The 13,329-nt window shown below is 45.6% G+C and overlaps 2 protein-coding genes across 2 annotated transcripts in view; both read right to left on the bottom strand.

The window, feature by feature from the left end:
- The window catches only part of LOC135392400 (scoloptoxin SSD14-like), a 511,073-nt gene that overhangs the window by 308,968 nt on the left and 188,776 nt on the right, over positions 1 to 13,329 (bottom strand). The window lies entirely within an intron of this gene.
- On the bottom strand, positions 7,315 to 8,610 carry LOC135390497 (P2X purinoceptor 7-like). The gene is made up of 3 exons (XM_064620198.1): positions 8,282 to 8,610; positions 7,881 to 8,090; positions 7,315 to 7,518 (listed from the first exon to the last, which is right to left on the bottom strand). Exons 1-3 carry the CDS (start codon positions 8,608 to 8,610, stop codon positions 7,362 to 7,364), a joined length of 696 nt encoding a protein of 231 aa, XP_064476268.1. The 3' UTR covers positions 7,315 to 7,361.

The following is a 13,329-nucleotide window of genomic DNA, read 5'->3' as shown; positions in this document are numbered from 1 at the left end:
GGTTGAGAAATCATATGCAACCTACAATATCTATGGTTGCATTTCATAAGTTCCTTCCCATAGCTTCAGTGGCCAAAGTCCCACATTCCTAATTTGAACGGTTTTTTTACTGTCCGGTTTTTAAAAGTGATGCTTTTTCAAGCCGCCGTCGATGGTGGCGCCAAGCAGTGCTGAGAGACGTTGACTGACAGACGGAAGTGATGAAAAAGGTGTGAGCGCCTTCGCGACTGTAATTGGTGGTCACGTTGTATTGTTATTCTGAATGAGTTCCGCTTCCGCCGAGCGTAGCGCACATGGTTTCTTCTGTTGAGTTTGGCGCGCGTCTTCTCGTACTTCTACTTCAGCAATAGTTCCTAGTGCTTCCACGCTTAGCTTATCTTCTGAGCTCAACTTGCAGTATGTCGCGACGCTGTGGCGTGCCGTGTTGCACGTCGCGGGGAGCGTCTTTGGTGTCTTTCCATGCACTTCCAAGGAAAAATCCTCAGAGGCAGTTTTGGATTGATGCCTTATGGCCACAGGGGGATTTGCCCTACAACTTGAACATCCATGTGTGCAGTAAACATTTCACTGCAAACTCATTTAGGGCTAATACGCTAAATGCCACGGCTGCTGCAAAAGCTGGGCTTGTGTTTTCACCAGGGTGTCGAACCGAACCCGAACCCGAACCGAAAACCGTACCCGAACCGTTATTTTTGCCGGAACCGAACCCTAACCCGAACCGAAATTTTCGGAACACTGCTGAACCCGAACCGGAGCAGAACCATAAAAAATAATAGCGGTAACCGGTTCGCAACAAAACGGTTCGGACATAGAAGTCAGCACAAGAGTTCCTCTCTATCCCCGAACGAAGACACAATGGTATCATCGTCACGCGCCTATATCATGAATTTCAGAAATTTTCACCTAGCAGTCAGACGACGACGTATAGTAAGTATACTTTCAGCATCTTTTTAACATGTTGAAGCTCAGTTGTCCTTGTGAGCGCCCAGGCTGGCGCCCCACGCACGCGGTGATGCGGCGTCTACTCTTCAGAGACGAGGTGCCACGCGGACGAATGCAACAGGAATGGAGTAGGCCAGTTATGTAGCTCTACACGACGAATATGTGATCAAATAAGCGCCCAAGATTTCTTTTTACACGTGAGCAGTAAAAATTAAACAAGTCAGAAACATGAGAAGTGGAAAAGGAGCGTACGCAGAACGGTGCCTGTTTGATTGGTCGTGGTTTGAAAAGTAAATGTGGTTCTGCCTATTGGTAGTGCAGTTGTGTCGTGATACATTGCCTTGGTGAGGTGGATTAACTAGTACACTGCTGTGAGCTCGGACAGAGTAAGGCTGGCAGGCTTATTTGCGACATGCTTCAGTACGGTTTCAGATCGATTCACGCTACGAAGGCAGTGTGCCGGCAAGTACTGTCGTCTATCTTACGCTGTCCATCTTATTAGCCTTCCTTTAAGTTTATCTTGCTGGCACTATGCGTGTGAAAAAGAGATTTTGGGAACAGAAAGTAGCGGACAACACCGCTTCATCAGCGTGGACTCTATTTGCAATAAGTGTTCATCCATTTCTTATTTCTCTCGCTAAAGAGCTACCTCACCGCTAAAGACGTCAATGCAGACAACAGCAGTAAGCTATTAGTCACGCATTTCCTGATAAAAGCAGTTTTATGGAACATACAAAACGGAAGCGTTGAACCGGTTCGCGAACCGGTTCGGGGCTGCGAACCGGTTTGCGAACCGGTTCGGTTTTTGGCGTGGCCGAACCGGAACGGAACCGGAGCGAAATCAAAACAACGCGAACCCGAACCCGAACCGAACCCGTATTTTTTGCGGTTCGACACCCTGGTTTTCACGGCCGAGGTTGACGAGCGACGCGGTCCCGACACTACACCTGAATGGGAACGACATGAATTCTTCTGGCGTAAGTTCACATTCCTGTTGTTTCTAATAAAAATGTTTGAGTATGACAAAACTTCGCAAATATTTTGCTACTTCTGTGATGTACAATACGATACAAATCGTACAATCTATTCAAGCGGTAGTTCGACTTTGTGCATCGCATGCATGGCGTTCTCTCAGCACGCTGGAGTACAGATATGTACAGATAGCGCATTTTATAACCCCGTGCAAGAATAGTGGACAAGTTTGTGTACGGTCACAACATAGACAATGCTATTGCACTTTCATAGGAGCCCGTATGCGAACTTGGAGCAACTGAACAGTCTGTCATCTGTGCATCGGAAAATGACGTCACGGAATGTCTTCCTCAAGGGGATCACACATACTCCTTGAACGTGGCCAGTGATTCAAGCGACATCCCGTATGACAGTACTAGTGTGATCCAATATGAGGAAAGCAGTGGTGTTTCAGTGTCTACTGAGACTGATCCCTCACTAATAATTTTGTCATCTAAAGGTTGGTAGAAAGTATGAAATGTTGTGTTTCAAAATGTCTCATCTGGCAACTGTAATGTAAAACAGGTACACAGGTGAACTTCAGTGCTAGGACACTCACCACTGTGGGAACACAGACAGACTTGTGTGGACCATGCGTAGCATGTGCAAGTAAAGATACCGCTCCTCGCCAGCTGCCCATGGAGGACCCAACTACCAATGCGACGAACACAAGCCCTGAGGCGGATTCGGGGATCGAGACCAGATCCCAAGGAGCTGATGGAAACTGTTGCACTGCACCAGCTGTTGATGCAGTGTCTTCAGAAGAACGAGTGGACCACACCTTTTCACCTGTGCACTGCTCAAGCCCAGTCCCCTCGAGCCCGTGTAATACAAACCAGGACTCTGAGAAGGATACTTCATACTTCCCTTCATTTGACGAGAGCTTTGTGAGGTATGTTCGCGCAAACATAATTGTGCTTACAGCGTCAAGACTGCATTTTTTATGTATAAAAGTTTGCAAAATAAGCTAGTTGGCACGTGATTCAAGACTTAACGACGACAGAGGAGTACAAAGACATAACACTGTGAACGCAGTTGAAAAATCAGTTCATCGATAAGGCTGAACGGCATGGCTGATAAAGTGTTGTGTTATCTTTTCGGTGCTCGAGGATGCTGTTGATCTTGCGTGCTTTTTTCCTTTTTGGCCATTCCTCGTAATACAGGTTAAGTTTGATGTTTACCATGTTTTGTCTTTGTACTCCTCCGTCATCATCAAGTGTTCAGTCAAAAGCTTGATATATGGGTATTTCATATCAGTAATGTAGCACTAAAAAAAATTGTGATGGTTCTGGGGGAACTTCACATAGGGAGGAGAATTTCACACCTTTTCCAAATGCACAAGCTGCGAGTTCTGGTGTTTCATTTCTCCGGCTTCAATCAAAGTTGCTAGTTGCCTCTGTCAAATGAAATTTTTAAATCTGCATCCATATCCACTTGTCAATGGTTATCTTGTACTGTCTAATAATGCCTTTTGCGCTTGACTTTCCTGAAAGATGATGCTTTCTCTCCTCAGCACCACACCAGAAGGCACTGCCGTTCCACTCCACAAGGAAAAAAAGTACATAGTCTTTGAGAGCTGTCTGCTCCAGCTCTTTCAACTATGCCAAACATGCTGCACTCCAGCTAAGACAACCTTCAGTTCAGAAGGAACATTTCTGGCAGTCAACTTCATCTGTTCCAATGGACACCACCGTACATGGACCAGCCAGCCAACCATAAATGGGAAAGCAGTTGGGAACCTTCTGCTCTCAGCTGCCATCCTATTCACTGGAGCAAGTCCACCAAAGTGCTTCGGCTGCTTCGGCACATGGCAGTGCAGGTATAATCAAGGAACAGATATACAAATGCAAAGTATATGAAATAAATTAACATAAGCACTGTCATTACCTGTAGGTGATGTGTGACAGGACTTTCTTTAATTACCAAAGAGGTTTCCTTCTTCCAGCTATTGAAAAGGTAAGCTACAGTTTATAAATCAGCTGACACAAAGTATGGGCATATCGTACAGACTTCATATGTCACCTTGGTAGATGTTTCTGTTTGTGTTGTGACATGACTGCTCTCTAAGGGGATTTTGCTCACCTTGCAAATTTGCAGTATTGCATATTATAGCAATCACAATAGAAATGTATTCCATGATAAAGGTGTGGATGAAGCAGCAGCAGCAACAGTTGCTGACAGAGCTGAGAGGGCACGCCATTGAATTACTTTGAGATGGCCGCTGCGATTCACCAGGATTCAGCGCAAAGTACATGACGTACTCTTTCCTCGTGGCGTCACTGAACAAAATTGTTCACAGTGTTCAAGTTCAAGTTGGACAGGTACGGTGCTAACACGTTTACATACTCCTACCACTTGCACACTACAATGGTGTATCTACTGAGAAGTAAACTGGAGAAAAGGCAATAAATTAAGATTAATTAATAACGTTACACATTTGTGCTGCATTTACAGAATGCTGTAGTTAAGAATATTTACATTGGTTACGATGCACTGCCTCCGATCCCTAAAGCCTTTTTTTTTAACCTAAATATTGCAAGTCAACATTGTGTTTTATGAGACGTATGTGTATTCCTCATGTTTTTGCAAACATGTTTTTACAGTCTGACGAAGTACGAAGCACTGTCAGCATGGAGAAGCACGCACTCGTGACAGGCCTGGCTGATCTTGAAGCGCTAGACATGAAAATCGTGTCCCTAACAACTGATCGCCATCCCGCCATTCGAAAGCACATGCGAACTCAGAAACCCGACATAAAACACAGCTTCGACATTTGGCACGTGGCTAAAGGCAGGTACCATAGCGTAGTGTATACAGTATTCTGGGTGTTCAATTGTGTGCCAATGTGCAACGTGCATTCATGCGTCATGCACGCATGACCAAATCCATTGGCGCTAACACTACAAAGGAATATCGCTGTTATTGTTCCAGTAACGAAAGCTTGTGCCTCAGTAGATACAATACAGTGCATTATGTTGTATAGGCCTCAAGAAAAAAATGTCTGCTGCTAGTAAGCGACGTGGCCTTGAAAAGATTGGGTTATGGATCCAGTCAGCAACAAACCACATGTACTGGTGTGCTGCCATGAGTGGCGAAGACACAAGCCTGCGCCTCTCAATTTGGAGAAGTATGAACCAGTTAACTGATGATCTGTGGAACTAAAAAATATCCAACTACATTACGTCTAGCTGCTGTCACTAGTGGAATTTGTTCTCATTTTTGTAATCAGGTATCACCAACGATGTTGCTGACGTGCATGAGGGACATGGCGGAGAGTACACAAGATGCATTCACGGCAGTGTTGAGGACAGAGACTGGCTTCGCATCGGTATAGCTGTTCCATATATAGCTCTGGCAAGCTTGCTTTGCTTTTTTTTAATTGAATGTGTAACTTGTATGTTTTGCGACGTGCAGGCTCTCCTGAACACAACCGGTTCGTGTCCCTAACAACAGACCGTGCTCTGCTGAAGGACATTGCCCAGCTGTCACCAGCAGGGCACGCATACAGCCTGGAATCCTTTCATGCTGTCCTCATCCGTTTTGCCTCAAAATCTGTGCACTACACTCCAGCAGTCATGCAGGCCAGGTAACTGTGTTTGTATTATTGCCTAATTATGTTTCAAGCAAGCCTCTTGTCTTCAAATGCATTAAAATAATAAGAATTATTACATTTTTTAACATGTGAGAAACCAATCCTAATAGTACACCGTCAACAATGAAGCACCATGCACATTCAGGCTTTCAGGATTGAAAGTAGACAGTTTATGAGTTCATCATGTTGTGGAAAATGTTTTGTTCATGTTGTTAACCGTTTAGGACATGGCTTGCTGCACTGCACTTCAACGAAAATGCAAATAGAGCACAGGCAGTGAAGCGAAATGGAGAAGGACGGTACAAGATAAAACTATACAGCGTGCTAGGGAAGGGCATTATGTCGCATGCCCCTTGAATGTGGATGCAACATATGGTATACATTCTATTTATCTCACTTTTAGCTTTTGTAAGATCAAGAATATATTAGTGGGTCACAATAAAAATGAAACTAAAAAAAAATCAAACAGGCTGACGACCACAGGAAAACAACAACCATGTATCGTCTCTCTGCATCAGCCAGTGTTTTTTTCTACAAATATGATGGACACATATGCTTCCTGTGGCAATACGTCCTTTGTTTTCTTTCATTTACTTCACATTTCAGGCTACATAAATGATTTGATGGAGGCGGCTGTGGAAGTTTGCCAAAGGTTCAGGACATTTGATGACGCCTTTGCTGCCAGTCAGAAGGAAGTGCCCCCCCCCCCAATGACAGCTCATCACCCTCGCACACAGTCTGCTGCAGAACTTGCTGCTGACTGCCAAAAACGATTTTGCGGGGTCCGCCGAGTGCTCCAGTATGAATGACAACAGACATGCATTGTAAAGTTCTAGATTGTCATTACTGCTTATCGTGGCATTTATGTCACTGCCTTGAAGTAAACTTGGCTCAGTAGCGGGCTAGGTTGCTGAGCTCAAGATCGTGGCTTAGATTCCGGCTGAGGACGAACACAATGTGTTGTGCGTCGGAAATTGCTGGTGCATGTTAAAGAAGTTCAGGTGATCGAAATTATATGCAGTCCTAACCTGCAGCATATGCAGATAGTATCTCCAACAACAAAATTGTACTGTTTTGGCTCTGTGTTAGTGTCACGAAGCAACTGTAGCTATGAGCAGTGTTCAAAATTATACTGTGGTCATCAGACTACATGTTTTGTAAACAGAAAAACAGGCCTGTGTTGCAGTAACACACAAAAATGTCCTTACCGAGGTATGTGGCCACAATTGTCTCGACGTGAAACCACAAATTATTATTACCCAACTATGTGCTTGGGAACAAATATTGGCTTGGTGCTTGGAATGGTGCATTCCTAGTATTCCTCCTCTTAGGAATAGCATTGAACTGCGAATAATGTAAGCAATTATTTTATTGTTGTGCCCTCGACGATGACATTAGCAATTGTATCGTGAAGTCTGCGATGACTGTGACAGATCTGCATGACATGTCTCTCTTGTAACAGTGAGCGGACAGGAGAAAGATGCTGCCTGTCACGAGTGTAATTGTCTGTGTGAATGTGAGAGTGACTAGAAACAAATTGCCATAATTTAAGTGATGTTTCTCATGTTCAAGATGTTCTGGGTGTCAGGATAATCCAAAAATAAGCATACTGTTTGTTGTGTTGAGCCATATTTATTTTGCAGAATTGAGTCCAAGAGTGTGATTTAATTAGGGCTTGTTTGCAAAAGTGTTGTTCCAAGCTGTTGCCAGAAATGTTCTGTGACCTGTTGCCTCTACGGATAAAAGATATCAGATTTGTTACTCAAATGTTTGGCTTGATACAGTTTTTATTTATTATTTTGCAAGTAATGTAGACTCAGGAATTGGAACTTTTGAAGCCTGTGTAGGACGTAGAGGGGAATGCCCTTCTAATGGCTGTGACAGCACAGGCTGGGAGGATTTTTCGGTTATCTGGTCCCAGGTATCCCCAGATCCAGCGTGTAAACTGCCTATAGGCAGCAAAGCGAAACCTTCTGCAAAGACAACTCATAGTAATTAGTTAATTAATCTCCCAGGAATAGCCAGCATGCTAAAGGTCATGCCTAATATGAGCTAATGACTGCACTCCCCATCTTGAGAAAGCCTAAGTGACATAGATATGTAACACCAACACATTGCAAAACTCGACTGCAAAACATTGTGTTTGGAACGTACGGAAGTTTATCCTCATAAGATTCAATGACTGCGCTAGATGCAAATTGTGAGTATCAAATCAGAGGTAAGATAATCTCTTGAAGCTACAGAGCACACACACACATTGTAAATGTTTATATGCAACATTTGCGATTCGGTATGCACTGCGCAGTCTAATCTCTATAAATGTTTGCAAACATACTTGTATTGTTTCTCCAGTGACATTGATGCATTCGTGTCGAGTGGCTCGCAGAGTGCCACAGAAAGCACTTCCGTGTCTAGGCATAATACGCCGAAGTAGTTGTGTTGCGTTATGCATCCTTTTGGTTGCTTTTGTTGCACCTCGGTGTAATCTTGGCAGCACACGCATTCTTCCACAGTCGGCATGATTACGCACCTAAGGCACGGACACCTACGGATATAAACAAAGATGAGCGAGCTACATGTGTTCTACACTTCGTGAAACAACTGCCAATGTCCGACCAATCTGAAACAAGGGATACAGATTATAACAGAAGGAATCCAGTAGAGCGCAGTCTGTGCTATTACACTCAATGCTAAAAACCTCTATATGTAGTACTGAGATGTTTCATTTCAACATACCAGCCATGATTCATAGGTGCCGAACCGTCCGACGACACCGCGGAGACACCAGAGAGATTCCTTTCGTCGTCCTCGTCGTCGTCTTCTGACAGAGACTCCGACAGGTCGCCTGCACTTTCTCGAAGTGGTTCATCCTCATATGGCCTTATACCAAACTCTTGGCTGAGGCGAATAAGTCTGTTTTCGAGTTCTGACAGCGATTGCCGGTCCATGTGCGCGTAAAACGAAAGCAGTCCTCCGACGGCGATCTCCGACCCTGACCGCACAAGCGCCGACGTTGCCGTGGAAACGGAAAGCTCCTCCCTCATTAGCAGCGTCCACATCGTCATGGCAACGGCGAACCGCTTACTTCCCTAGTTTCACCTTTTACGTCACCAGAAAAACTGGCAAGGAGGTGGAGAGCCGAGAGGGATACAAGAGCCCGCGCCTCTCGTAACATGCGGAGTGCAGTAACTTCGTGACGGGGCATCGCTGAGCGATAGCGTTTCATATACGTGTTCAGTACGCACGATACAATGTGTAGGACGTGATTTACAGAAAAGTTCGCATATGGTTTCTGTACTCCTTTAAGAAGTTAGTGAGGAAGATCGTCACATCGGTCTGCCTGACTACCAAGTAACTAAAAGGAATGACAAGAAGAAATTCTGCTCCATCGTTATCTCACTTTTTCTGTCTGCGTTCGACGTCTTCCTTATTACGAAAACTAGCGGTAGCGGCAGCAGAGAAAGGTGCGCCGCTACCCGAATTTGTGTGGGAAATACCGTTATCAATTCGAAATGTAGCACGATCGCTACTCCGCTATGAAAAAAATAACGAATAAAAATAACGAATACATAGTGGCGCTACTAGTATAGCGCCACTATGTACAACACTGGCTGCACTGCTATCGCATTTCGCACGCGTTTGGCAGTGTGCCAAATAGTTTTTAGTTAAATACCGTCAGCCGATCCCTTGCCTACACAACCGCTATTGAATCTTCTTTAACACACTTTTGGGCCCCGGTGGCGCTAGCGCCAGTGGAGAGGGGTCCTTGCAGTCTCGCGATGTGCTATTTCTCCCTAGTTTCGTTTGGTTATTGCGCGCCTCGGCTGACAAGAAATGGCGGGTGGAGATGTACCAGATTGGAAGGTCTTTACGATAGCGGTCACCTGATTCCTTTCGACGCCCCGTTTACATGGGACCGCTTAAAGTGAACCGATCGACGAACGCCTCGGAGCGCTCCCAAATGCGGGCCAACTTGGTCCGCTTCGGAGGGGTGGATCGAGTCGGTACGGTTCTCTTGGAGAACCCATGTATACACCCCGGAGCGCACTTATTGCATCCCCAGTGACTGGCGCTCTACGGATTTCTGCGCGCGTTGCATCATGGGAAGTATCACGTGGCGCTCCGCAGCAATTCCAATTACTGTTTTCTGAACTCGGCTCCCGCGCACTTCTGTTTGTTGGATACTTGGACGTCCAAGACTGTGTTTCCGAAAGAATGCCACGCCAGCAACACCGGGAAAAGTTTACTTTCGGGACATAGCAGCAGCCAAAACGCTGCTATGCGAGAGACAGCCTTTTCTAAAGTTTGAAATTCAAACTTTGAATTTAGCGGCCGGAAATGCGTGATCATCGCTTCCTTCTACCGGATCCTCATCGCTATCCTAGTCTCATCATACACTCATGCTTGAGAACGGCTCCTGCATGAACTCATGTAAACGATAGCGTTCCTGCTTCAATCGCGGGGCGCTCCGACTCTATACGCTTCTAGCGCGCCCATGTAAACAGGGCCAGTTATTCGGAGGCAGGAACATACAGACAGACAAAACACCATGAACTTTCCTACTTTCATTTCTTTATTGTATCGTTTTCGATGAGCGCTCGCACTCTCTAGTCTCTAGTGACTACACAGTGCATTCGATGTAATGTCGTCAATGTCGTCTGACACCACGGAGCTACAGTGTAAACGACGCAATGCAGAGCATTCGCACAAGTTTAGAGCTCGCAGATTTGCCGCCACTGCTACGGTAGATGCGGACGCTTTCGCTATAAAAAAATGAACATAAGAGACGTGACGCCAAGAATGTCAGGAAACGGCGTGCCGCAAAGCGCAGTACCGTTGCTGCTGAAGGAGGGGACGAAATACGCGCGGCGCATGCTAAACCATACAAAACCTCGAAATACTTCTCTTTAAGTATTCGTTATCCGCCTACTCGTACTGCTGAACCGAACCGCCATACGCGCACTGGCCGAAGTCGAACGTAAACGTCGACGCGCAGAAACCCAGCGTGAGCGCCGAGCACACACGAGACCTTCAACTTGGACATCGTGGGTGATGTGAATGTGCCGACCACACGCAACGGCACAACCATAGACGGTGTGTTCACGAGAAGTGTTAGGCTTATAGGCCGGAGTTCTGGTCACTGGTTCTACACGTGCTCCAAACATGTGTGACAGCATGTCTTCGAATGCGTATGGCGTATGTATAATGCTCGGTCACACTGGCTATACAATTCTTGTCTTCTATATACAATTCTTGTTTGACAACATCGTTTGGTCCAAACGCTTGTATGGTTATACATCGTCTTGAACATGTGTTGTTCAAACATCGGTCACACTGGTTATACAACTGCAGGAACAATGGGAGTGGCTTGAGCCCTGATGTATGGCACACGTCACTGTCATAGTAACCAACCGTGGAGTTTACATACTTTCCATTCGCCGACATCGCTACTCAAAATGTACGAAGACGACGAAGACTGCACTGCATTTGCTGATTTTCGATTATCTGATGATCCATGTGGGCAGGCAAAGAGATCGCCATTTTTAGCAAACGTGCAACACAATGTCACTGACTTATGGCGAATTCGGGTGGTCATTTCGTGGCAACACGGCCTAGCGCTTAGAAATGGACCTTTTTCACACTGACCTATGCGCATGACCTTGAGGCGCCGGAGGGGATTATCTCCGTCTTCACTAGATGGCGCACTATGGGGACTGTGGGGACCAGTGGGGAGACCGCATGAATGGCGCGAGCTTGTTGGCTCCACTCCGGACCGGTTTTTGGCCCTTTATGCTACCCACGTGGATTTGTTTTGACGAGCGCTCAGCATGGTTTGTTGGAGTGCCGCTAGGATACGACGCGTATGTGGAAAAGGTCCATTTCTAGTTCGGTGCCGTAGCTGCATCACGTGACCGTTGCCACCCGAACATGAGTGCCAGGAATCTAGCGGTTTTGGTCACTTGAATCACCTACGCTAGGGGCACCGCGGTCACCAGTCTTTGTGTTCTGTTGTCTGCTAAACCACGTTGTAGTGTTTCACGACAGGATCACGTCTAGTTGCACAGAGCCAGGCTTTATTGGCTGCACTTGCATGAGAAGACAGTTACATATACGCAGCTAGCACTGCCGCCAGAAAAGCAACCGGGCGCATGAGAGTGCTTCCTTTAAAAGAGACGAACGCGATACGCCCCCCAACACATGTGATCACTCAAGAAGCAAAACACATGGCCTTCAAATTTCATGACAGATAATGTCCTGAAAACATAGATATCACATCTCCCCCCCCCCCTAGGAAAAAAAGGCAATGACTTTTACTTTTAACAAAGTTTCACAAAAGAGAGGCACAGTCATAATTAGTTCACTTGGGGGGGGGGATATGTTTATTAAGAAAAAGAAAGGAAAGGCTTCACTTGGTTAAGCAGGGCTGTAACGATCAGGAGGTATTTTGATGCGCTGAGGGTAGCGCCGTTCCGTAGAGACCCTTGACGCTGTTTCCGTATTGTCCACTTCGGTGTCTTCGTCGTTTGTGACTGGAGTCTCGTTCGGCAGGGCTGGGCAAGATACTTCAAAAAAGTATCTTCGATGCCGATACTCGATACCCTCAAAAATTGTATTTCCGATACAGATACAAGATACAGAACCTAAATTGATTTTCGATACATATTCTCGGTACTGTATCGTCGATACTTCGATACATAACTGAAATCCCGAATATAATACAGCTGGTGTTATGATTCGCGAAGTTTACATCACTGAAATAACAATATAATAAAGCTGGTAATATGATTAAGGAAGTAAAAACATTTATTCGTTATCTCTAGAGCCTTTAGTGTATTTTTATAGCCCACTTTTTCTGACAGGGCTTGAACGTAACCGACCGCACGGATTTAATGAAGCTGCACTGTCTAAGCAGCTAGTCTTGTTAGAACTTTAAACTGAAGCCATGGGTACGTTGAAACGATCGCATCAATGAGCAGCCTAGCAAAAAACAATTCTTTAAAGTAGCACAGAAGTCACTTTTAACACCCAGTTTTCTTCTTATAAAACTGTTAAGTTTGCCAGTAAGATGCACCATGCGAAGTAATTTACACCACAGAGTCATAATTATCGCAGAAATTGAATTTAAAATACGCCGCAAAAAGCGACCGTGCGCAACGGTGGTGAAGAGCAGTACCAGCCTGTGATCTGCTTGGAACGTCGCGCTGACGCTATAAGGAGAACGCTCGCTGATTGGCCTAGAAAAATGTTGTCTGCTACTCCGCTGTCGTCTGCTACTCGGCTGTTCGGGGTTCTGATAAAGCCTTTCTCCTTGCTCGGTAATGCTTCGGCCGCTCCTTCTATCCCCCACTTCTCCGGGAAAACTGGCAAAACAGGTTTACGGCGGCAAAGGGACAATGCGCTGACCCCCACTGATCGGCAAACCAGAACGAGTCTCCTTATGCCGTCATCGGTGACGTGCCATCATACCTCCTCATCCTCGTTATAGCTGGAGTGGCGAGGTAAGGGTGAAGGCGCGGAGCTACGTTTATGTGAGTTTTTTTTTTTCGGGGAAACAAATTGCACACATCAAAACCTTTCGCGCTATTCGGTATAATGACACACACGTTCATCAGATGTCTTAATCTGAAATTTATTTGGATGGCCCTCTGTACTCCTTTAAGACAATGTTCTTCGTGCGTACCGGTCTGTGAGCACTTGACTATACATACGAATAAACCTGAAACTTTTTTTCTGCTGCTTTTATCGTTTGGTACTGCAGTACTTACCCGGTTGCCTCTGACTTT

Source organism: Ornithodoros turicata, chromosome 4, assembly GCF_037126465.1.
Source record: "Ornithodoros turicata isolate Travis chromosome 4, ASM3712646v1, whole genome shotgun sequence".
NCBI lineage: Eukaryota > Metazoa > Arthropoda > Arachnida > Ixodida > Argasidae > Ornithodoros > Ornithodoros turicata.
The sequence above is the reverse complement of the archived record's forward strand: the minus strand, read 5'-3'. Positions and strand labels throughout refer to the sequence as shown.

Bases quoted from the DNA above. Each gene is read 5' to 3' on its own strand.
- LOC135390497 (XM_064620198.1), bottom strand. From the start codon at position 8,610: ATGACGATGTGGACGCTGCTAATGAGGGAGGAGCTTTCCGTTTCCACG. The intron at 8,091-8,281 runs GTATGTTGAAAT...TTATATCCGTAG, and splicing joins GCACCTATGAATCATGGCTG to GTGTCCGTGCCTTAGGTGCG. The intron at 7,519-7,880 runs GTATGTTTGCAA...TTGTCTTTGCAG, and splicing joins TCACTGGAGAAACAATACAA to AAGGTTTCGCTTTGCTGCCT.